This window comes from Candidozyma haemuli (assembly GCF_002926055.2).
Source record: "Candidozyma haemuli strain B11899 chromosome Unknown D_2014730914, whole genome shotgun sequence".
NCBI classification, from domain to species: domain Eukaryota; kingdom Fungi; phylum Ascomycota; class Pichiomycetes; order Serinales; family Metschnikowiaceae; genus Candidozyma; species Candidozyma haemuli.
In genome coordinates, this window is record NW_020289911.1 from 1169015 (window position 1) to 1193563 (window position 24549).

General features: G+C 44.5%; 8 protein-coding genes and 1 pseudogene across 9 annotated transcripts; 4 read left to right on the plus strand and 5 right to left on the minus strand. All coding sequences in view use genetic code 12, as the record gives it.

Moving 5' to 3' along the window:
- Nucleotides 1-91: 91 nt before the first annotated feature.
- CXQ85_002953 (uncharacterized protein) lies at nucleotides 92-805 on the minus strand (the record flags this gene model as incomplete). The annotated part of the gene is made up of 1 exon (XM_025486614.1): nucleotides 92-805. One exon carries the CDS (start codon nucleotides 803-805, stop codon nucleotides 92-94), a length of 714 nt encoding a protein of 237 aa, XP_025344164.1.
- A 208-nt stretch (nucleotides 806-1013) lies between these two features.
- On the plus strand, nucleotides 1014-1358 carry CXQ85_002954 (mitochondrial 54S ribosomal protein bL34m; the record flags this gene model as incomplete). The annotated part of the gene is made up of 1 exon (XM_025486615.1): nucleotides 1014-1358. The coding sequence occupies one exon, from the start codon at nucleotides 1014-1016 to the stop codon at nucleotides 1356-1358; it is 345 nt and encodes a 114-aa protein (XP_025344165.1).
- Nucleotides 1359-1406: 48 nt separating this feature from the next.
- Nucleotides 1407-10343, minus strand: CXQ85_002955 (uncharacterized protein; the record flags this gene model as incomplete). Its single annotated transcript, XM_025486616.1, has 1 exon — nucleotides 1407-10343. The coding sequence occupies one exon, from the start codon at nucleotides 10341-10343 to the stop codon at nucleotides 1407-1409; it is 8937 nt and encodes a 2978-aa protein (XP_025344166.1).
- A 1133-nt stretch (nucleotides 10344-11476) lies between these two features.
- Nucleotides 11477-12301, plus strand: CXQ85_002956 (uncharacterized protein; the record flags this gene model as incomplete). Its single annotated transcript, XM_025486617.1, has 1 exon — nucleotides 11477-12301. One exon carries the CDS (start codon nucleotides 11477-11479, stop codon nucleotides 12299-12301), a length of 825 nt encoding a protein of 274 aa, XP_025344167.1.
- Nucleotides 12302-12380: 79 nt separating this feature from the next.
- On the minus strand, nucleotides 12381-13736 carry CXQ85_002957 (uncharacterized protein; the record flags this gene model as incomplete). The annotated part of the gene is made up of 1 exon (XM_025486618.1): nucleotides 12381-13736. The coding sequence occupies one exon, from the start codon at nucleotides 13734-13736 to the stop codon at nucleotides 12381-12383; it is 1356 nt and encodes a 451-aa protein (XP_025344168.1).
- A 259-nt stretch (nucleotides 13737-13995) lies between these two features.
- Nucleotides 13996-14091, minus strand: CXQ85_002958 (annotated as a pseudogene). The gene has a single exon. The product of its transcript is annotated as a tRNA-OTHER (tRNA).
- Nucleotides 14092-14870: 779 nt separating this feature from the next.
- COF1 (cofilin) lies at nucleotides 14871-19101 on the plus strand (the record flags this gene model as incomplete). Its single annotated transcript, XM_025486619.1, has 2 exons — nucleotides 14871-15496; nucleotides 18684-19101. 2 exons carry the CDS (start codon nucleotides 14871-14873, stop codon nucleotides 19099-19101), a joined length of 1044 nt encoding a protein of 347 aa, XP_025344169.1.
- Nucleotides 19102-19961: 860 nt separating this feature from the next.
- On the plus strand, nucleotides 19962-21280 carry CXQ85_002960 (uncharacterized protein; the record flags this gene model as incomplete). Its single annotated transcript, XM_025486620.1, has 2 exons — nucleotides 19962-20750; nucleotides 20795-21280. The coding sequence occupies 2 exons, from the start codon at nucleotides 19962-19964 to the stop codon at nucleotides 21278-21280; spliced, it is 1275 nt and encodes a 424-aa protein (XP_025344170.1).
- Nucleotides 21281-22747: 1467 nt separating this feature from the next.
- CXQ85_002961 (uncharacterized protein) lies at nucleotides 22748-23056 on the minus strand (the record flags this gene model as incomplete). Its single annotated transcript, XM_025486621.1, has 1 exon — nucleotides 22748-23056. The coding sequence occupies one exon, from the start codon at nucleotides 23054-23056 to the stop codon at nucleotides 22748-22750; it is 309 nt and encodes a 102-aa protein (XP_025344171.1).
- Nucleotides 23057-24549: the final 1493 nt, after the last annotated feature.

Here is a 24549-nt window from a genome sequence, read left to right on the forward strand (position 1 = left end):
CTTCGTAAACACCATTGTTTTCTGCCTGTTCCTACAACTCTTCTTCTCTAGTAATGCTATTATACATGGTGTGGTACACCGACTATGCAACTTATTCATCTTTCGACTTCTTCTCCTTCTTCTCTTTCTTTTCTTTCTTTTCCTTCTTTTCTTTCTTCTCCTTCTTTTCCTTCTTCTCCTTCTTGTCCTTCTTCTCCAGCTTATCGGTCTTCAGCTTCTTCTTGCTGGATTCAACCTCTTTTTCTTCATCGTCTTCACGCAGTCTCTTCAAGCTTGAAGTGGCAGCCGCTGGCGCCTCTTCCATCTCAACATCTTCAGCAGACTCCTCTTCGGCTTCTTCAGCCTCTTCAGCCTCTTCCACAGCTTCCTCTTCACCTTCAGCTACAGCCTCGGCCTCGGCCTCCTCAGGCTCTTCGCTATCGAACTTGATCTTCTTGTTCTGTGTAACAGCCTCGCCAGACTCATCAAACGTAATCTTCTTGTTCTGTGCTGGTTCGTCATTCTTGTACTCAGTATCGAGCTCTGCCAGAAGCGGCGGAAGACCTCTCAACTCTCTTTGGATTCTCTTCAACTGTCCAAGCTTAGGATTCGTACCAGCAACGTTGGAAAACCCAGTGTTGGAAAATTCAACCCCATCGCTGGCTCCTGGAATGGCCGATGAGATGGCCTCACTAGTACTGATGAACTTGGTCAACAAGGCCTCAGCACGGGACTTATCTATGGGCTTTTCTCCCTGGATTTCAGCCAAAACTGGCTTACTCACCTGACTAGGGATACTTTTGTTCATTCGACGGAAACTCGACATCGTAAATAGAATCCGGCTTCACGTAAATGTGAACTTGAAAGTTGCACCCAGGACTCATCTCAAAAAATCATGGTGCGAAATTTGGATGTCGGTACTGCAGGGAAGCGCCTGCTCTCTGGGCCTGTCCTCCAACTTCATCAAATTCGACCAACCTGCACTATGGCCTAGTGGAAAATTTCCAATACAACTCAACCACACACACCATACAATGTTCGCTGGCTTGAAGCATTGTCAAAGGACTTTTAGAGTCGGCATCAACGCCACTCGTCAGTTTTCCATGTTGAACAAGCCACTTGTGACTTCGAGTCTTGCTTCTCCTGCCAATCAAGCATCTAGAATATCTCCAGTTGCCCAGCTGCTACCACAAACCTCGGTTCTTTCATTCCTCCTGAATCTTGTACAAAAGAGATTCAAGTCCAGAGGTAACACATACCAGCCATCGACGCTCAAAAGAAAGAGAACTTTTGGTTTCTTGGCCCGTTTAAGAACGAAGAACGGCAGGAAGGTCTTGCAAAGAAGAAGAGCCAAGGGCAGATGGTACTTGACCCATTAGAGCCGCCTTCCTCAACAAACCTTGTAATTAGTCAATATCAGCATATTCTTAGGACGTTCCGAGCGCTTTCGAGTAGTGATCATCGATCTCGTGAATAAGCTTCTGTAGAGTGACAATCGCCAACTGGTGTGTGGCATCAGGGAACTTATCTCGGTGAAGACCAAACCATTCGAGCGGTGGTGTAGCGTTTCCGAGCTCTTTGAGTCGAGGAGCTTCGATGATAGGAGGCGCTAAAGGCACATAAGAAAACTTGGAATCCTTAGCGACTTTTTCAAACGTCTCGTTAATATCTCTATCAATATCCTTGCGGGCATTCTCCGAGTCAAACACTTCTTCGGGACCCTCGTCAGGCACGTCAGCACCGAGAACCGCATTTTCAATATCCTTCTTGTCTCTCAAAGCACCAACTGTACTGGTTGAGTATTCTGTACGAGAAGCAAATGCTCTTCTGTGGGCAGCATACATTTCTCTAACGCAGTTGACCGATCCAAGATTCCATCTGACATCAACTGTACCTCCAAACGACGACTGGAAAAGGTATTCAATGATATTGCTGTTGTATCTTTGGAAGGTACGCATGGAAATCATGAACTTAGGCGAAAGGAAGATCGTTCCTCCCTTTGCTTTCCTGGCATATGCTGCAAATTCGGGAACCGAGAAAGCGTCAATACTTTCCTTCGTGATACCTGCTGCTGTTGAAAGAGAGGTTGTCAAGTTGTTAAACTTAAGCTCAATCTCATTGGAAACACCCAAGGTATACTCGTTCTGGAAGAAACTTGCAGTAGACTTGTCGAGTTGAATGTAAAGGACCCGGCTGTCATCAAACGACTGTGGATAAACCTGAATAGCAGTGCTTCCAGTTCTCACCTCAATATTGGTCTCTAACTTCTTCACAACCTCCAAGAGTTTATTCATAGGAACATGGTCTTGGTCATGCATCTGGTCCTTACTAGAATCATTCAAAATCTCCTTGTAAGAAGTTCTCTTCTCATCCATCATTCTAGACATCGTGCTGAAAATATCGTGGAAATCAGATGCTGCAAGCGACGTGAGGAAGATTTCTGTGGCCCTGTACTGGATCATCACATACAAATGGTCCTTCAGAATGTTGATACCATTCTTCCTGTTGTAGACTTCAATACGCCACTTCTCGAGGTTTCCAACTGCAAAGAGATGCTGGTCAAAGGCGAGCTTGAAGGTGAAGTTTTCAAATCCACCAGAGAACTTGACCAATGGAACGTCAAGGAATGGAAGCTCCTTCATTCTCCATTCAATGCTTGAACGAACGTTGGCCTTCTCTAACTTCACGTATCCGCCCAAACGACCACGGGATCCAACATGCATTTCGTGTAAGCCAAAGTTCATATCGTAAAACCAATCTGAAGTCTTTCTGGACACCACCCATCCCTTGTCCACGTTAAGCATCACCACACCCAATGCAACACCAAAATCAACTTCGACATCAACATTTGATAGGATATACGTAAGTGAAAATGGAATCGCGTACGTTGAAGACACTTCTCTCATCTTGGATTGTGATCTCTTTGTTGTCAACTTCGAAGGTGGTTGCCTCTTGGTGTTGTGGTATCTCTTAGGATACCAGATGTCCCTGAACAAATCAACATCCTGGTATTGTTTCATCTTGACGTAAGCTGTGACATCAGAAATCGAACCTGAAGAAACAACGTTCACTGTCTCGTCAAAGGTGATGGAATTAGAGACCATGATACTCTTGATACCAATAAAACCACTTCTCTCGTCAGAATAAATATGCTGCAAAGAAGCTCCAATGGAGTCCAAACGTGCCATGGCATCGATGGTAGCTGCATCATTAATGTTGTTGGCAGCCAGTACAGACGCTCCTTCAAATTCAACAACTGCAGCGACCTTTGCTGTGGGTTCACAACTGAGAGATAAACGTTGCTTTTCGATGATGATACCCACATGGAAGTCAATATCTTGCAAGATATTTCCAATATTGGAGCCAGCTTCATTGCATTGCGGTGCCGGCATTTCATCAGAAACTTCATTCTCTGGTTCTTCCTGCTTGCTATTTCTAAGCATCAGTTTCGACGCTTCAATAAAGTCCATGATCACAGGTACACATGAAGAGTATACTGTGTTGTCCGACAGCTTCATGAGAATCTCAAACCTGACATTATGCCTCTTAGTCTTTCTCTCCTTCAAGTGCTTATAGTAGACAGCAAGGTTGACGGATGGTGATTGCAAGGAAAGAGATGGAGGAACATCCAGCAAGTTCTCTTCCTGTAAACGATAGAAAAGAACTCTTGATCCAGCAAACGATATGTTGGTTTGCACGGATGAGAAAGGCGACTTGAAAGGTGTAGTTGACTTCTTCTTCGGCTTCTGAGGAATCTGCTCCTTATAAGATCTTCTGCGTTGCAAAGATCTCGAACGACCTTGGAAGAATTCCTGGACCTCTGATCCTGACTTAACCGTTCTCTCCACCATGACCAAGGAATTCGACATGAAACGTACATCGAGTTCATCACCTTTAAGATCAACCCAAAGCTCGTTATCATCCGTAATACAATAGTTGAATTGCATTTTAGGCATGAACGCACGGTTCAAACTATTAAGCTCCGACAGTATACTGTAGAAACTCGAGCTAGTGTTGCCATTTGCAGCCGAGAGATATCCTTCCATCAAGCTTAGCTTTCCTAATTCATGCTTCGTAACAGCAAAGATTCTTTCGGCACCCAAGATCAAACCTGGGTAATCCTTATGCGTAGACCCAAAAAGCCAACCGAGACAGAAGTTATAAAACAAAACATGAACTGACGAGAACTTAAGACGAGACTGCTTTTCTCCAGGCGCTTCAGGCTGTGGCTCTGGACTGCCATCCGATTCTTCAGCTTCAATTTGAGGAACCGTTGGCAGGCTGAGGTCGTAGCTTCCATAAACCCTAGTGGCCAGATCTGCCAAGTCCACAATCTTGAAAAGCACCAACGGACTGAGACAGATTCTGATATGCTCAGATTCAATTTGGAGTGACCGGGTATGGTCGGATGCTTCATCTTCAGGATTATCATTCAAGATCTTTGCCGTGATATTCAAGTCAAGCATGTTGGACAATCCAACTGGAATAGTTGGATCCAAGACACTAATTCGCATAACAGGTATCGAGAAGTCGCCAAAGAGAAGACACCGACTTACGAGTCCGTTGGCGCTCTTATGGACATTGGAAGCTGACCACGACACTCCCTCAAAGTCCAAGGTGTACCTGCACTGTTCTTTGAAAGTAGATATGGTCAAGTTCTCTTGTTTGAGGTTCAACCTGAGGGCAAGCTTATCGAAGGGATCCGACTTAGTAGGCAGAGGCTTTGACGGCGGCTTTTTAGGCTCAGCCGGGACAAGCAGCTTGATGTTTGATATCCTCTCATTAAGTGGCGTCCAGTTCTTCAACACCTCATGAAGCGAGTTAGTAACGTTCAAGTTAGTGAACTTAACGTAGCCAAGATTCAAATTACTATCAATTGCCCATAAATCACCGAGCTGGGTGAGCTTCTGTGAAGTCTGCAAATGGGTATCCTCAACTCTCAAAAGGGGGAAATCATTCATCTTAAGGTCAAACAAGAATTTCTGATAGTTGGATAAAAAGCTCACAGTTCCATTTTGATGCCTTAACGAAGTCTTGTCCTTCAAGATGGTAATCTGTAGTAACAAGGGACATAATACCTGGATGTCAAAGGCAATATGGTTAAACTCAAAGTTGGCGTGGAAGTCTGGTAACAGCGAAAGGCTAAATGGCTTAGATGGCTTCGCTACCTCAGTTTTAGGTTCACTTTCAGACTTAAACTGCTCCTTCACCAACTTCAAATCCTCCTCCAAGAATAATCGTATCGTTTCAAGCAACTCGCCCTCACAATCAAGAACCTTAATATCGCAGTTCTCTAACTTGAAATCCAATTGATGTATCTTACTTGACAAGCTTCCTGCGTGAGCTACCAGTAGGTTGGCGTCGTTAAACGTGAAATCAAGATGATGCATCTCATCCCGTCCGAAGACCAAACTGTACTCCCTAGCACTTGAAGCCAAACACAAACTAGTGCCCATTTTCTGGAAGCCATTGAAGTTCTCATAAGTACTAAATTGGAAGAAGGTATTAGGTAAAGCGAACTTTATGTGAGCAAGCTTCAAAGAGACAAACAAGAAGAAAAGCGGATTCTCGTCTGAAGCTCGAGCGGTTGATATGGTCGTCTGTTCCGCTGGAGATTTGCTTGCAGCATCGTGACTTTCCTGCTCTTGGTCTTTGCACTTGAGATTGTCTCCAATGACAACACTCAACGTCTTCACCGTCTCTAAACAAATCTTTGAGAAGGAACCATCAATGGCATCCATATCAAATAAAACCACTGTCTTTGGAGCCCCACCAGGTGTTGGAAACTTATGAAAGATGACCCTCGCAGATTGTATAAGGAAGTTATCGCGTGCTCCTTGTGGTTCAATGATCTCAATCTCCAACTTGGAGGTCTCAAAGTGAACCTTCAGAGGCTTTTCAGGTTCTTCCAGCTTATCTGGGAAGAATTGGGAGAGAAAGTTATTCCTCCGAGCTTCAAGCTGCTCCCAACTTCTCCATGTACTGAAAACGGTGGCAATCTCATCTCTGGCATTGTCAGGAACCTTCCACTCGGGATCCTTCAACGAGTTACTCAAACGAACGTACTCTTCATGGGGCAACCTATCCACAATACTTCTAAACTTTGTCACCAACTTCCAGCCTTCATAAAACCTGACATGCTCATCACACGAACGAAGAATACTCGAAGGTTTGGTAAGAACAGTTGGATCGTGCTCCAAGCCGGAAGTTTTTGCAACATTAGCGATCAAATACATGAGTTTTTGAACACTGATTGGTGTGGAGTCTTTCAGAGAAGGATGCTTAGCTGCCTCGAAACCTTCAGCCATTTTGGTGGCGAAAGAAAAGAGCCATGGAATGTCTGCTTGGACAAGCGATAACTTCATATCCTGGAACAGTACTGAAGATGTGAGTCCCTCGATGAAATCCTTCGATAGCCATGCTTCGACATCCTCGATTGTGAAGCTTGCAGAAGGAGAGAATGACTGAGGGTCACGAACGAAACAATAGATATTCTTCATGTGAACCGCCATGGCTAAAGGCTCCTCTGTGCGTATTTTATGTGTCTCCCTGATTCTAGTGGTAAGCTTGGTGAATGCAATAGATGGCTCCTCGATATTGAGAGTAATCACAGGAATCTTTGGAGAGTGACATAAAACATCACTTGGAGAAAAGACAGGCTGCTCGGTAATTCTGAAGTTGATCTCAGGCGCAACAAACCGAACATTATCACACATACTCAAGGGAGTAATAAACATCTTGATATCTTTCACTGTCTTGGCCTGCAAAACGTCTAGCAAAAGCTCGATATCCGGGATGTCGAAGCCTTCAGCCAACCCTTGGAATGCTGCAAGAGCTGGAGGACTAAAGAAACCGTCGATGGTTTCGAACTCTAAAACAAAAGTATCAGTCTTGTGTCCCGGTTCCTGCTCTGTTTGAGGTGCAAAGTCCTCTTCGTGATAATCTGTCGTTGGCTCAATTCTGTCATTTGATTCATACCCACAGAGGGAGCCCTGCGAATCGACAGATGGCAAGTCATCATCATAACCCCTTGTTTCTCTTACAAGATAGAAATCGTCGGTAAGTGGAATCGACCCATGAGGAAGACTAACACTTGTAGGAAGACATCCATAAGCGTTGTCGTAAACAGCATCTTTCGTCTCCTCGTTAATCAAATAAGGTATTCTGTGGGTAGGTGCATCATTCCTTCGGGCCCAGGCCTGTTGGTTCCTTCTAAAGTCATTTGGCCAAGCTTTAAGGCAGATGTCAGTAAGCATCAAGGAAGTCACGAGGTAAAATTGGTATTCTGTCTTTGGACTCGAAACTTCTGCCGTGATCTTGGGCATCGAAACACAGATTTTAGAACTATACCGCTCGTTCGCTCTATCGGTGAAAGCAATGAGGACGTCATCAAGGCCAACTTTGAAGATAGTATCAGGAACACCAGTATCAAGCTTCACTATAATTTCGTCACACCTAAACGTGAAATTAGCCATGTCAAACACCAACGGAATCTCATAAATGAACGTATTTTCCAAGTCCTTGAAGCCAGAAATAAAATTAACAAAGAACAGCTTGATTCCAGCTAAGCATGATGGATGAGTGTCAAAAATGAACGAAGCACATGAGAAATCCCACTTACAGTGATAAGTAAGAAGACTAGGAGCGAGACCAAGCATTCTATGGGTATGGACTTGGAAGTTGTCAATGATTATGTCGCATCCTTTCGCTTCACCAACCCTCTTATACTCGTCAAGGTTGTAGATTAAACCATGATAGTTTCCAGGTGTTTCATTTGTGAGATGGTAGCCTGTAACAGGACTAAAGTCCGCCTGAAGATCCATATAGAAATGGCACAAATGAATGTCGACATCAAGATAATCGAAAGTTAATCCAACGTTACTAACATGATCGTAGGTATTGCATGGCAAGAGAATGAGACCATTTCTAGCCTTGAAAGTGAATTCGACGTTAAGATCGTTTTCAGTCTTGAGTTCATTCCAGTATGCTGGGTCACCTTCTTCTTCCTTCTCCTTCACTGAGCCTTCATTACTTGCCATGGACCTAAGCGATGCAGCAGAATCATCCTGATAGCCCAAGTTCGCCCCGTGAGTGTATTCTTCGAAAGTCTTAAAGTGCTTGAAGTCACCCATGTAGTTCTCACGAAACGTAAAGAGGTATCTTATGAAATATCCAAAGAACAGAAGCGTGATATTATCGCCAATTGCATTGATAGACGCATAACTGCTGTAGTTGATCTCGATGTTGCGGTAAAAGGTATAGCTTCCGGTCACTTCGAAGTTATCAGTTTGACCCATCTTGTTGTTGCCCTTGAGAAACGAGCTAGCCGTATGCCAAGGAGGTACTTCAAGAGAAAGATTTAAAGAATCTGTAAATAATCTGAAGTCGATAGTGGTGCTCTTAGAAAAGTTTCCCAAAAGCGGGATAGTTGAGTGAATCCCAAGATTTCCACCATGGAAGCAAATGTACTTGTTGTTGTTGAGATCCAATGCATTGTTGATAATGTTGTGATCGTTCACGTTGAAATGTAACCGGTACTCCTCGATATCCCAGTTGAAAATATAATCGAATGCCTTGAACTGTTCATATGGAGCAGGTGTACCGGAACCAAAGTCGGATATCAAGTCGGTGAACAAGAAAGCGTGATCCCTCAAGAAGAATAACTGAGCATTCTTACTCTTGTTGTCGAACGTCCACATGGTCTTTCCATTCCACTTGAGAGGGAAGCTAAAGTCACAGTCTATAGTATGTTCGTCAGCAATGAAGAAAACATCGTGATTAACTGATGAGCGCATCTCTGGTCGGGAGAAAAAGCAGTTCAATCTGTTGGGCCAGCCATCTTCAAACGCTTTGTAAGAATTGAAAGAAGTGATCTTGGAGGTGCCACCAACCTTAAGCTCAATCCAGCCGAAGGGCCTGGTGATTTTTTGGTTACCTTTAGAAGAAGTATAATGAGCCAATTCCTCTCTATCCTTACTCAACTCCCTAGTTGGAGTACGTATGATAAGCTCATCTTTCACAGTGATGCTGAAATCAAAACCGTCGTAAGTACGCAAGCAGCCCCATGGCTCCCTTGTAGGAGAAGGTGTACTGTCACGGCATAATGGTGGGAAAAATAATGCATGAAGAGGTCCACGTTGCCTTTCGGCCCAGGGACCATAGTGAAGGGTGGCCATGGATAAGATCAAATCCACGCCAAACTTAGGAGGGTTCTTTTGAAGTGATTCTGGGGTGGTAGGGCCGGGCACATCATAGTAATAGATCATCTGGGTAGATACAGAATCCAAGAGGACACTGTATTTGGCGTACTCCTCGATGGTAGCCAAATTCATCAACCGTTCGTCCTGGAAATCGTCAATGTACCGCCGAAGACCCCGCCATTCCTCATTAAGGTCTGGTTTTTGCTTTCGAAGAAGCCTGCGAAGCAGTAGCTTTCTAAAAACGCTTTTGAATCTCAGGAGCGAAAGCATAGGTCTAGTTTTGACACCTCCACGGTTGGCAAAAGCTTCGGAAGAGTACCGCAGAGGGTCATAGGAAATATTAGGTTTCATGGAGACCTGGAACTTCTCCATATTAAGGTCGTAGACAGTCCTATACCTGTCGAAGATGGAACCAGCGCTGTGGTAGTCAATTAAGCCAATGGCAGATTTAAACGAAGCCACAAGGATAGTCGGCGTCGTTGAATTACCCATAACATAAGCACCTTTCTTGATTCTAACGGATATAGGTAGCATATGGAGCAAAAAGCCCACCGAGTTGGAGCCTGCTTTGCTAGTAGCGTCACTTTCAGACGAAGGCGCCTCTGAAGATTCCTTAGGAGAAGTGGCCGACGACGAAGTCGACTCAAAGTGAGTCCTAACAGCCTCCTTCTGTGGCCCTGGCACCTCCTTCTCCAACTTTTCCACGATATTGTCATACGCAAAGGAACGGTTATACATGAACACCTCCAAGCCCTCCAAGAGAAGCTGCAAGCTGCTAGCAAGCTTAGCGTTCTGCGTCGACGTTACGCCTTCATTCTCCTCGGCCAGATCAGGATCCCGAGGCAAGAAAAACTCCAGGACCCTTGTAGGTCTAAACAACCAGTACCTCCATGTCAAGTTAAGCCGTAGTATCGACACGGTATAGTCGTGATTCATAATCACAATGTTCCTCGCCGTCACTCTGCCTCCCAAGGGTGAGATTCGAAACGCATCTAGCGAGATTCTGATCTTATAACGGCGCCAAACCAAGAGTCGTAGAAGCTGGGTAATGACAAACCCCACCAACCTGGGGAACCAGAACACGAACGCAAGCCCCAAAATAAGCGCCAAGATCCAGTCCGCAAGGTAGACCCATGACGAAAGCGACGAGCCGTATGAAACCATGCTTTTTCTGGGATGTTTCTGTGGTTTGGTGATGGACTAAGGCGTAAGGATGTAGATGTGGAGTGTATGGAACATGGTGATGTTGTGAGGGTCCAGGGCAAGGCAGGCCCAGCAAGAGGCAGAGTAAGCAGAGGAAGAAAGAAATACTTTGGTGTTTTGGGTAGCTTTAAGATGTTTTTGTTGTTGAGTTATTCTATTTTTTTTTTTTGCTGAGTGTTTTCTCTTTTTTTTTTTTCAGATCTGAATCTTCAATATATGGCTTGGTGAGGGAAATGGGTGCAAATTATGAGATTGCTGCGAATATGTAAGGTTGGTGCAATACAGTGAAAGTGAAAAAGTGCCACGTAAAATCGGGTTTTGATGAACAGATAAAAGTAAAGGTTGAGTTGGGTTTCTGAGGCGGTAAAGTTTATGGAACACTGGGTAATTCACGGTATACGGTGGTTTTTGGGTGAATAGGTGGGTGTTCTTGGATCTGGTGGATGCGAATCCACCAGAGAAGTATGGGAGTGGAGTATGGTTAGCAAAGCATAGGTATATTGGTGGAAGAAGTAAAGAAAATATGAAACTGGGGACATGAATGACTCGAGGGTAAATATTCACCTCAATCAAGACATTTTACTACATCTTGTGGAAATATTCATAGGGCCTTCTACACTTGGTGAGCGCTGAGCACTCATAGTCCATAAGCTGAGCAGTTAGCACGGCTATTCATTGACCATCTCCAAAAGAAGTCCAAAAGACGCTTAAAAATGGATTATGTCAAACCAGAGGAATACCAAATGACCGATATTTTCTAATTTTATATTCCTAAACCCTGTTGGGTACCACCCCCTGTCTTCGCCATAGTATGTCCATTTCGCAGCCATTTAGAGAACCCACCATGTCAACCAAAAGCCACCAAAAGCCCAAAACACGTAAAAAAAAGGACCTTCCTGAACCCCCAAGTCAAGAGGAATTCAAAACTCTTATTTTCTTCTTTATATCACAAATTCTGCCTGTTTTACGTTTCCTGGTGGGGACCCCTTCTGATAGCGCCCTGCATGTTTACCCACTCCTTCCCTTTCCGTACAAACACAAACATAGATCACTATCTTCATCACCACCTTCCTTCTTCTACACAACTACTGAATATGTCGACAAACCAATTTCGAATAAAGAATAAAGACCAGGAAAATGCTTTTAGGCTGCACGGGAAGAATGAAAACCTGCAGCTTCCATCGAAAAGACCTGCTCTTCAGCCTAAGCTGAATAAGAAACAGAGAGTGCCTTTGGGTGGGAAAGATCCCAATGGAGCTGTACCACTGTTACAAAGATCAACAACGTCAGTGCAAAAACCGCTGCTTCGGCCAAATAGTGCTCCTTTGTTGAAACAACCATTTTTGACTAAATCAAATTCCACTTTGGGCTTTTCCCATGCTAATACCCCAACAAATGCCCCATCTAGAGGCCTTGGCCATAGCGGTCTTACGCTGGCTCAGGTTAAGAATGCCAATCCTTTAAAGAATGACCTTTTTACTGGCTCTTTGGCTCGCAGAGAAGCCGAGTTGGTGCCACAGTTGGTCTCAGACTCGCCAAGGAAGTCTGAGCCTAAGGCATTGCCTCCACTCAATGTCAAGTTGAGTGATACGTTCTCAGATGCTACTAGACGTCTTCATTCGAGCCATTTACCCGTGGAGACTGTGAATCCCGATGTAGACCCAATTAAAGGCCTCAAGCTCAATTCTCGGTTAATCGAGCAGTTGGCCGATGACGAGGAAAGCATTGAAACTGTCCCTGAAGTCAAGCCACTCAAGGATGAGCCTGAAGATGCTCTCAACGAAGATGACTTACACTTTCTCAAGACGGGCTCAAGGGTGTCTGTCATGGAAAATAGAAAGCTTCAAGCCGAGCTCGAACAACAACACGGCCAATTGGGCCTTAACAAAGAGGAGCTAGATGACTTACTCGATTTCTGATATACAGCATACCACCACATCATTTTTAAAATATATACACGGACGGGTTTCGTAAACTAAAATGCCATGGTCTCCTGGACTATTGTGTAGCACATTCGGCCTGAGGTTGCTCGCCGAAGCCACCGTAGAAACTTTCCTCGGCGTATGCGTGGCCGTTGGCATGACTTTGCTGTTGAGGCTCTTCGTATGATGGAAGAGCATCTTCTGTTGCCAACGTAACCTTATCCACATATTCTATATTGGCCTCTGGCAACGACAGGGTTGGGACCTGTTGCTTCTTGATATCATTCTTGTTCTGTAAGTCATTAGGAAGCACATTTTTGAGCTTGGTGATATCGTTGACTTCCAAGTACCAGTTATCCTGAGGGAACTCGATCTCGATTTCAATGTACAAGTCTCCGTAGGAAGCACCCATTAACTTGCTAAAAGCGCCTTGCTTAGTACGGCGCATACCTTCGCCTGGAATTTTTAGGAGATGACCTGGTTTGATAACCTTACCCTTGGGCGTAGTTACATGCATTGCTCTGCCATCCAAATGCTGGCAAACCACAGCGGAAAACCCAGAAAGGGCATCCACCAATGGAATCTTGAACTTTGAAAAAAGATCGTCCCCACGACGAGTAAAAACGTCGTGCTCCTTACACGTATATTGAAGCACAACGTCTCCAGCTTCCATGGCAGGGTGCTGGTCAGCTTCACCTGCAAGAACAATACTACCCACATTAGGAGAGCCAGGAGCAATCTCAAACTCCAAAATCTTGGTTTCTTCCACTGTTTTCTTGCCTTTACACGTTTTGCAAGCATATTTCGATGAAATTGTTTTTCCAGTACCGTCACAGGTCGTACAGCGTACCTCTTCCTGGGCCACCATACCAGGCCCAAGGCGCTTGATTCTTATCTGATGACCCTTACCTTCACAAGAGTAACATGTCTTTGACTTAGCAGCTTTCCTTGCGCCTGTACCCAGACAGCTCTTGCAAATGATGTTCCTGGTACTGGTGAACTTCACCACCTTACCCTTGAAAAGGTCCTCCAAGGTCACCTCCACATTGATCTCTGCATCGTCAGTCTTTCGATTCTGCTGCCTGCCACCACGAGGACCATTGCCTCCCATATCCCTAAAAAAATCAAAGAAGTCCTCGGGATTGTATTCTCTCTGTCCACCATACTGATGACCAAATGGGTTACCGTTAGGAGCATGGCCACCACGATCCATAGGGTCAGTGTCTCCATACAAGTCGTAATCTGCTCTTTTCTTCTCATCACTAAGCACTTCATAGGCATGGCAAACCTCCTTGAATTTGATTTCGGCACTTTCTCTGTCCTCTTCGCCAACCTTGTCTGGATGGTACTTGAGGGCTAGTTTCCTGTATGACTTTTTGATTTCAAGTTCTGTGGCCGACAGGTCCACTTCTAGTATACTGTAAAGATCCATCGGGATTCTTTTGGCCTTATTATTAGTGTGTTAGATGCTTGGGCCTAGAGGGATGGCTCCATTTAGCGTAGGTAGGATAAGTGCTAGTGAGATTTTGTCGCACACAGTACGGATGGGACGATGGAACAAGATGGGTACTGTGGGGGAGGTAAATTTGGGTGGGATGAAGAGGGGGGTAGAAAAAGAAGGGAATGGGATTGCCCAAAAATGTAATCTAAGGTTTTGGAAAGTGGCAAAAGGGAAAACGAAAAAAATATAACGACGTGGACAGGATTCGAACCTGCGAGAGCAGAGCTCATGAGGAGGTGCTGAATTAAACCTGCACCTCACGCCTTAACCACTCGGCCACCACATCTGTTATGCCTAAGTATGGAAAAAAGGTGGCTATAGTGCAATAGGTGGATATTATGAAAGGTGTCATATGAGCAGCTGAAACCATGTAAAGTAGCTTAATATGGTCTCAAAGGTTGTATTCATCTGTTTCTGGTGGTTTCAACCGCCCTAGGGCTCTGAATCGCGAGATAATTGGACTTTTGTGATTTTGGTACTTCGGCTGTCCCGGGTGAGCCCATGGAAGACTGAAAAGCGACAAAAACAATACCTGATCATGTAAAAGACGAATGAAGCTCACTGGGTGCGTGATTTGATGCTGATGAAACTGTATGAGTATCACCAGCGAAGCTTTTACTAGATTTTCATATATAGTCTTTCAAAGCCCCGGGAAAGTGTGACAGACACACAGAGCCATAGAAGACCCCAATCAACGAATCCAGCAAAGAAAAAGGAAATGATACCATAAAACCACCCCGATAAGGTCTCCTCGGTTTTACGCTAGGATATCCCACGAAGTCAGCTCGTTACTTCTGGCCTAGATCAATCTGTCTATATTTATCCCAAACCTTTTATTCCCTCTTTCTGTAAGACTTGACTAGCGTATCCCTGGCCAATTGTCTATTAATACAGCTCTCTTCCGTGAAACAGAGTTGTGGCTGTCTTTATGCAAAAGAAGCAAAATTATTGGCTTTTGATTAAGAAAGCAAAACTTTAGATCTAGAAGTTTGAACTAATTAAGTTCAACAGTATTTCTTTCTTTGACCTGTTTTGTGGCTATTATTTCCTTTTCATTTTTCAAGTATGGCCAGAAACAACACCAATTATACCCAAGGTCGAGATGATGATATGCTTAGCCTTTTCAGTCTTGAGCCAAACAACAGTGCTATGGGTCTTATCAATAAAGATGAAGCTAGGGAATTGTCCATCAAATGCAAGTCTTTGGGGGATTCTAAGTATGAAGTAACCATCACCGACTGTCGAAATAATGATAACCCTATTGAAGAGAGTATTCTTATTCATAGTGAAACCCGGCCATTTATCCATCCACACCGTGAACATCGTAGCTTGAGAGAGCAAGACCTTGTATTAGAGCGGATAAAAGCAGAGCTTGAAATAAGGTCAGAATGTGGTAGCGCTATTCTTGAAGCTAAAGCTAGGCATCTCGCAAAAGTTACTAAAGCCAGGAAAGAATCGAATAGGAAAGCCTCTTGGATCAAGTTATTGCTGGCTGGCATCTTCCTTATCGTTGTCTGTGTCGGTCTTGTTGTAGCTCAAATCTGTCCATCTCCAACAAAATGTACCGTGAAAGCTGCCACAACTCAGACGGAAACCGCCACAACTCAGACGGAAACCGCCACAACTCAGACCGCCACCAAGGCAGTAAATGTCACTATCTATTGCAGTACACCATGGGAGAACGGTATTAAGTTTCCATTATCTTTCGCGGCCATGGACCTACTTTATAGGATAAATTTGGAGCTCAACTCAACATAAAGGTTATTCACCATTTCTTTATAAAAAGCTTATCAATGTTTCTTATCTTTCCGAAATTTATCGTAGTAACACTGGTACAGACTCATATCTTGCCGAAAGTAAGTTGGTTCTAGACTTGAATAGACCCAATAAAGATACCCTCGAGAAATAAACCTAGCATCCTGTTACCTTAACATAAAGTCACAAGTTATTCAAGAAATCCCACGGTATAGAGTGTGATCTTCAACATGTATCGGTAAAGTGTCCTGTAAGAAATGAAGCTTGCTTTCTGTTTTGTCCAAATATGCAAGGGATACTAGGAGGGCGAACCCCGTAGGAGGACTTCTAAAAGCGAAATTGCCCCTTGCATATGTTAATCTCATGTCTTCAAAAAGATAAGATATCGGAAAAGCCGAGTTTGGCTGTATTCTAATATCAGAGTATTCGGACAAATGCTCTTCACCTTGAACAATCCATAAGTTTTGTGACACACGCTGTTTTACAGGGCATACTTCATATCTCCCCCACAATACTAGTAGAACGACTCTGATTCTCATCACCTTCAAGTGAATGTATTGTTCCAGAAAAGGTTGATCAAGCCTAATGGGAAACTTGATTGAAAGACGAAGAAAGTCATCAAGAAGCATACGTGGATAGGTCCATGGTCGGTTTCCAACCCACCTGTCAATTTTGGCATTTACCGATAAAGCTAGCTGCAAAGGAGTCAAAATGTAAAAATACCGCTGCTTGAAAGAATCTTTAGCGATTTCCATGCATGCTATCTTTCCAACGGAAATCTCCATAAAGGAACTAAGCTCGATGACAGTTTCCTCTTTCGTTCTAACACCAACGGTAATCTTAATGCCATAGCTTCTCATCAATCTCTCTGAAAAAAATGTTGGTCCTAATTCAGGTAACATACATGTGTATGAATCATGAGATATTTTCCAAGAGCCTTTTGTTTTGTTAAGCCATTTAAAATCCACTCCAGTTATATCATGTCTGTCGAGTAGCATCATCGTTCTCAATTCTTTGTTGGGCTCCTTGAATGAAAAAGAGCCTTCTTCGCAAGCCATACAACTTGTAAGTTCTTGTAACTCTATTGTAAGCCAGAGAACCATAATACCAGAAGGCCATTTAGTTGATCCTTTGGAGAAAGGAAGACATGATTTCCGGGAATACTCAACCTCAAGGTCAAGAAAATCTGGTACTGAAGCAGGTGTACTCACAATATGGGCCCCATGGTCCACCACGTCGGTGCTTAATATAAATTCACTCTTGAGCTTTAAGCATAAATTCCCCAGACAATGAGAGCTCTTAGCTGAATATTGCTCTCGAAGGTAGATTGTCGATGTCATTGGGCATACATCTACCTTGTATTCAAAGAATTTGTCTTCTATCATCACTAACGGCCCCCCTCTAATATCCGGCTTAGGTTTATGTGAATTACATTGAAGAACTCGCCAAAGCTCTTCCTGGGTTGTTAAGCCAGGAGGCGGAGGAGGTGGTTGCCCTGGTTTTCTTCTAAAATAGGTCGGATTCGGATAATCTGCATAAATTGGAGTTGGTTCAATGGGGTTTATCTTCTGAGGTCGGGGACGGAAAAACATCTCTAATGTTCTGTGATAAACGTGATACATGGCTTTGTAGGATGTAGAGTAGGGCAGTGGACCCGTTCCAAGGGCTGAAACACCTTCAGCAAGACGAGCGAGCCTCAAAAAGCTATTTGACAGGCTGTTTGGGCTTGATTTCAGTTTTTCATGACTGGGTTCTGCTGCAAATAAAAATTTAGTTATCACCAAAGAGTAATCAGCGTTCAATTTAAACGACTTGCTTTCTTGAGAATGATAGTTGGAACGGTTTTCTTTGACTGCCTTGGTGACCTCTGAAGGGGTTGTAGACTGTCCTGCTTGGTCCTTTTCTTTTCAAATACAACGAAGGAGTCCATATCGTGTGAAAGGCTAGTATAATGGCGAGAAACGGAAGGTTACAAATATATATACGTGTGTTTCCTCTGGAGGAAAGTCCAGGAATACTTTCCTACCTTTGGTGGTCTAAAGATGAGCGCAGTTATTATTTGGAAGAGAGCCACGGCAAGAAAGGGGTCACTATGTTAAAGAAGATGTAAATGCCGTGTTTATCGTTCTGGTTGGTGGATCGTCGACTCCCCATATGACGAAGACAGAGATAACAGAGAATGGAGCTCTTACGATGCAGAAGACCGTAAGAAACAAGCAATTCAGATCCTGGCATTGGCGATCGTGGCTACATCATTTGAGTAAACTTGAGGAAGCCGAAGGATGTTTTCCAGGTTGGAATGGGCCAATTAGGTGATTATTCGGAATATCGGCTTCCTGCTATGCCGAGAGACACTGGATGGCACCAGCAAAATAAAATTCACGTCACTAGAGCCTAAGTAACGAGCCATGGACTTTATTTGGATTAATACAAGCGCAATTGAAGCCTTTGTAGACAGTTCATGACAACATTCAGTAAGTGCATCCCCAGAAAGTCCAAAAACCATCAAAAATTGACCAGGAAAAAACCCCAACACTCATCTCCACGGCAAAGACCCCCATTTTCAAAGCTTAAAAACGCCAATCCAACGCCTCTACGCCCACCTTAAGCCTCCTTCCAACACCACCAAATAGTATTAGTAGATTTCGCAACCATAACTACATCTGGCGAGTGTCCCCTGGTTGTGACCTCTGCAGGACATTACATAGAACCCCAGCAAAGCCAGGCCACCCCAACATAAAGAAAAAAACAAGTGGTAAGTATGGAAACTTGGGGAACCTGAAACCCCAAAAAACCCTCCAAACCAGCTTTTTATGGGGGAAATCGGCCGGTTTATATAGTGTTGGAAGCGTGCCTACCTGCAGTACACACTTGGAAGGTCTCGTGTTCTTGGACGAAGCTAAAAAACACCTATACTCACTCACCAGAAACACATTACTTTCCACAGAATACACAATGGTATGTGACAGCAAAGCTTGAAGAACAGTACCAATTGGTATAACCACCAGGGTACAAATTGAAGAAACGGTTTTTTTTATTTACTAACTCCACCAGTCCAGATCCGGGTACGTCTAATACTGAATGAGGAAATTTTAAAAGTGACCCTCCTTATACTAACAATAGTGTTGCCGTTGCTGACGAATCCTTGCAGGCCTTCAACGACTTGAAGTTGGGCAAGAAGCACAAGTTTATCATCTACAAGTTGAACGAGTCCAAGACCGAAATTGTTGTCGAGGAGACTTCCACTGACGCCGACTACGATGCTTTCTTGGAGAAGTTGCCAGAGAACGACTGTAAGTACGCCATCTACGACTTTGAGTACGAGATTGGTAACGGTGAGGGTAAGAGAAACAAGATTGTTTTCTTCACCTGGTCTCCAGACACCGCTCCTATCAGATCCAAGATGGTTTACGCTTCTTCCAAGGATGCTTTGAGAAGAGCCTTGAACGGTGTTTCCACCGACATCCAGGGTACTGACTTCTCTGAGGTTGCTTACGAGTCTGTTTTGGAGAAGGTCTCCAGAGCTGCTGGCTCCCACTAAGTAAGAAATACACTTTAAGCCGACCAGAAGGGTTGGTTACTGAAACGAAGTAGGATGGGAAAGATGCCGTTGGCCGTAGAAGAGAGGGTTCTGGGTAATTTGAGACGATTAGCTGTGCAAGAGACCTCAATTGGTGGTGATGAGCAAACAAGGTCCAGTGAAGTCACAAAAGGGTCGAAGAAGGAGTATCAAGGGGGTATTTTAAGAGGTTAAGCGGATTGAATAGTGAAGTTGGGGGACACTTGGGTTATCATTGGGTTATGGAATTGGGCTGGAGGTGATCTGGTGGACTGGTCCAATAGAAAGCGTCTTACCAGGCATCTCAGATAAATGCACCAGAAACGAACCTAAATACACCTTCCATCGAAACATTTGGATCTTCGAAAATGGCGATTTGGCTAGTACAGTCTATATTTCGTGTTTACTTGCCCTTGGTGGTTTTCCAGTACTATCTGCTCAACGATATATGTCCATTTGCAGCCATTCACAAAGGTCATAAAAGTGCCTTTAACATCCCAATAATACATCCCCCGAAATCCTCCTCCCCTAAAATCCCCAAATAACCATCTCTTTCTCCACTTCCTTTCGTCTTTTCTTCCCCCTCTGACCATGGCATACCTTCCCTTTCGCTCACCACCAACACTCACCACCAACCCACCACTTCCCCAAAAAAACCACCCAAAAAACACCTCCAATTCCAGTAACCCTAAACCAACCAACCCTCCAACAAAAAACAACTTTTTCAACCAATTTTCCACCAAATAGTATAACCTTCCTTTGGGTGGTCCCTGCATCTCGGCCATCTCAACCCCAGACATATCCAGTCCCAGCCAACTACTACCAAACCTCCACCAGTGACCATGAAGAACCGAGGCAGGCTTCCTCGGGCCACGCTAGAACAGAAGATAAAGATACTCGACTACTTCCACTCGTCCGACCGGCCCCAGCTGGATACCGTGGAAAAGTTCAAGGATATGGTTGCCATTTCCACACTGACGTTTAACGAGTGGGTCAAGAGAGAAGACGAGTACCGAGAACGGTACAAGCTGCTGGAAAGCAGTTTTGAGAAAAACCTGAAACGGAAGTCGAGCTATAAGTACGATAAGATCAACCGGGCCATGGATCTTTTGGTGCAGCAGCGGATGGAGCAGAACGAGGCTATTACTGAGCCTTTGCTTAGAGACTACTGGCAAGTGTATGCCCACCAGTTTGGAGTGGATAATCCTAAACGGCTTGTATCGTTTAGTCACGGGTGGTTGAGCCAGTTTAAGAAGAGACACGGGCTTCTACGAAAGAAGGGCCTGAAGAATGCTGATTTGACGAGGGTTACGAATGAACGGTTACTAGTTGAACCTCTGGCCACGTCGGACGCGTCAGAAGGGTTTTCTGATAACGAGCTGGCGTCTACAGATCTGGAAAACGAGTTGCCAGAACAGGAGAAGCATCTTTCGAGGAGACAGCAGCATAAGAAGAGCTCTCAGTTTAGACCTCAAGATACGCTTAGTTTCCAGACCCAGTACTCATATACGGAGAGAAAGCTGCCGCAGAGGAAAAACGATGCTTCCAATTCCCTAGCCACGGCAATGAGCCTACCGATGGGTCCAAATAAGGTGGCCACGGCTGCTGATATCGAGAAGTTCTTGTTTAATGTTGCAGATGAGTTCTTTAACGAACACCAATACGAATACCCCAGACGGTGAAGATGTACCATGAGTTTAAATCGTCTTTTCTTAGCGAACGGCTAATTGATCTTCGTTCTTCTGGAAAAGAAGACGCTGTGGCTGCCTCAGACGGTTCTTCCCAGAATGAGAAGCTTCTTCTGGACCATAAGCTTCTATCGAGCACACAGCAGTTTGCCCATAAACCACGCCAGAAAAGAAGACGTTTGGAGCCCCAGGTTCCTCAAGTCCCTCTGCAATTGGGCCAGCAGCTTCCTCAGCCTAATATCTTCAGCCAACAGAGCTCCAGCAGACTGGGTAACAGCGAGATTCTAGATAACATGTTCATGAGAAGACAAGGCGGCGATGACTTTGCTCGGTACCAGAACCATCAAAGTCAGCCTCAGCAGCTAGAATCTCACCAGAACAACCAATCTCATAAGGGTAACCAGGATGGTCTGAGCGAAGAGATCTGGAATAACCAGCGAAAGATGTGGGAAAGGAACAAGATTATGCTTTAAGAGATATGATACGATTTAAATACGAGAGATAATAGAAAGAGGTGCAGATTGTGGTATGGTGTGGGTCTGTGCAACTCAGATGATTCTGGGTATAAGTTTCAATTTCGTTCAATTCATCAGTATTAAATAGGTTGGGGTCGTTCAGGTACAGAACGCCATTTGTTTGTTTGCCATCAGGGAAAACGGGTTTGGGAGATTTGGTGGGAGGCTCTCATAGCCAGGTAAGGTGAAAGGGTGCTAGGTTCTTGAAGACTTTCAGTTAGTGTCGGCAAGGTATGACAAAAGTCCTGCAACATCAGTTATCATGTCGTGTTGCATTCTCCAGTCGATGACTGGTTGTCTGATACTCCACTGATGTGCCTGGTAATCGTTTATGCATTAGAGGATCAACGCCGCTCAGCATTCGCTTATGGAGTTCCTTGGAGTCAGAGGGCAATTGGTAGTAGGTCTTGCTGAAGTCTTCATGAACTTTATTCTTTTGGTCCTCCTAGGGGGCCACTTTATCGTGGGTGCCCGCCATCATTCCTTGGTTTCTGGAGGGGATAACCTCAATGAGCGGACCTCAAAAGTATTTTCATGGAAAAGGCCTTATCGGGTACTCTGATGGTTCAATGAAATGGAGATAGCGGGTGTAAAGCCTTTAATTTCCTCAGAGCCCTCCTTTAATCGACTCAAACCAGCGAATTCATGATCAGCACTATCAAGTAGTAAGTATCAAAAGCAGTCCTCCAAATTCAGTTCTTCCAGCACTCTTCTATTCCATAAGCTGTTCCGAAGGTAGCGCCCTTCCGTATCAGTACCTTTTTCATTAGACCTCCACCAGGGACTTTCCATGGGTAGTATTCGTGGAGAGATCATATTGGACGACGGCTTCGATCTTAACTCAGAATTCTCCTCAAAGCAGCTCCCGGCAAATCTGGTTTCTGCTTTATCAGTACTTTGCCCAAGCACTCCTCAAAGCGGCTTCTAGAGGATATCTTCTTCAGCTCAGTCAGAGGTTTTCAAAGCAGCCCTGTTTCTTTTCATGCCTGTTAAGAACAGCCCTTAAAGCAGCTCCTATCGGTTCTGCTTTACCGGTTCATCAAGTCTGTCAAAGGCGGTCCTCAAAACAGCCCCTAACGGTTCTGCTTTAGCGGTTATTCAAGCACCATTCAAAGGAGCTCCTAGAGGATCTGCTTCATCGATTCTTCTATGCTTTGTCCAAGCAGTCCTTCAAGCAGCTCCTAGAGGATCTTCTCTTCAGATCTGTCAAAGCAGCTCCTAACGGATCTGCTTTCCATATCTTTACCCAAGCATTCTTCAAAGCAGCTCCTTACGGATCTGCTTGTCCAAATCTCTACCCAAGCAGTCCTCAAAGCAGCTCCTAGCGGATCTGCTTTCCATATCTTTGCCAAGCAGTCCTCAAAGCAGCTCCTTACGGATCTGCTTTATCGGCTCCTCAGAGCGGTCTCCTTCGGAGCCCACTCTTCAGAGACCCTGCTTATTCGTGAAGTCCACCTCCAACTTCAACCTCTCCACATCCACCTCATCCACCTCCACGGCCACCTGCGGACTCACCTGGTCCACTTTCCTCGGACAATCAGCACAATTGGCACACTTCTTAGTCCCATCGTCAAGCACCAACTGCCTCTCTGGAGGACACTCTTGCTTCACCGGTTTCGGCACCGACGCTCTTCTTGGAAACCTCATAGTCGGCGGCAACGCTTGCGATTTGTTGATCAAAACTGCCTGAGTAGTATCTGAGTGTTTTGCATAAAGATAGTTCCGAAGGGCCATGGTTCACTGTGTTTATTTTGCAGCCAATCGCAGCCAGAAAAAGACAAGCGTCCGAGACTGCGGTTATATATGCGAAAAAAAAGAACAACCCGCCTGGCAGAATTGCCTGATTTCTGCAGCCCAGTCTAAACGAAAGTGTCAGAGAGGGGAGGGGAGTTTGGAAAAGGAGAAAGGGAAAAGAAGGAGAAAAGGGAGATTGGGGTGATTTTGGAATTTATGTATGGTCGTTTTTGGCTTTTTTTTGGGATGTTGGTGGAGGGTTGGTTGGTTCTGGTGAGGCTCATTTGGGTGCAAAATGGAAACGAAGCAGGTGACAGATATAGAAGTAGAGGAAGCAGAAGACGTGGAAGAGGAAGAGGTGGGTTGACTCAGGAAAAGTACGAACCACCTCTTTTACTGGATTTTCTGGTTCTTACTGGTTTTCTCTACTTTTACTTTCAGTTCTAGATCGTTGTTTTTGTCTGTTTCTTCGTCTTCTCCCTCTTCCTCTCTTATCTACTCTTCCTCCCATGCATAGGCTCTTATGGCGCTTCAGTCTCGTATGTTCTCAGATGTCAATGGGTGGATATATGCTTTTGGATTCTGGTCTTTTTCTTTTTCTTTAGTTGACGAGGTAACTATACGGTTGCTGGGATGGTAGGGTGATTTTTGGTTCGTTGTTGGTTGCTACGCTTTGTAGGGTATGCTCTTGGGTGGAGCTACGTCGCCTGTGTAGTCTATTTGGTAAAACTTCAGAAACTGATCTTCGTTTTCCGATATTGAGTCTTTGTAGATACAAGCTGCTCTTCTGGTAAGGTAGGAATAAGGTTTTCATGGATTACTCAAGGAAGCGTACTGCTTGCTCTTACTATAGGACTTCTACAACTACTCACCACAACTACACACCACAACTACACATTGCAAGTAAACGACACAAATATCTACCCAAAACGTCCACGCCTTATGTCCACCCCTTGAAACTGTAGCCACTCAAAACTGCCTCCTTAACCTTCTACCTCTTTAAGCCTTGCTTTGGCCACGCCTTCATGTCTCCATGGCCTCAGACAGCAGACGATAAGACGCTCGTACCTCAAACACGAAACCAATGAAACACCGCCTTTTAGCAATCAGGAGCTGTCAGAAAACCACTATTATCTTCCTCTAGTTGCTTTCAAACCAGCCCACTCTGATTACTACCATAGTGGGTTGCCTGAGCTTGCGACAATGTCGTGGCTGCCTCAGCAGACCTCGAGTCAAACCACCCAAAACCTCTAGATTACGGAAGAAAGGTGTTTGGTCGTATAGAAAAGGTTGCTCTTTATCATACAACAGGCTTAGTTGGTTTGTTTAGGCCCTTGAGCCACGTGTGGTGGGGCTTTTATAATACGACATTTTTGCAGCCAGATCAGCAGAGCATAAAGTCTATTCAAAGGGGAACTTGCGGGCTGTTTTGGCGAATATTGCTAGATTGGACAATCTTGGTCATCGAGTGCTGTGAAATTATCGTATAAACA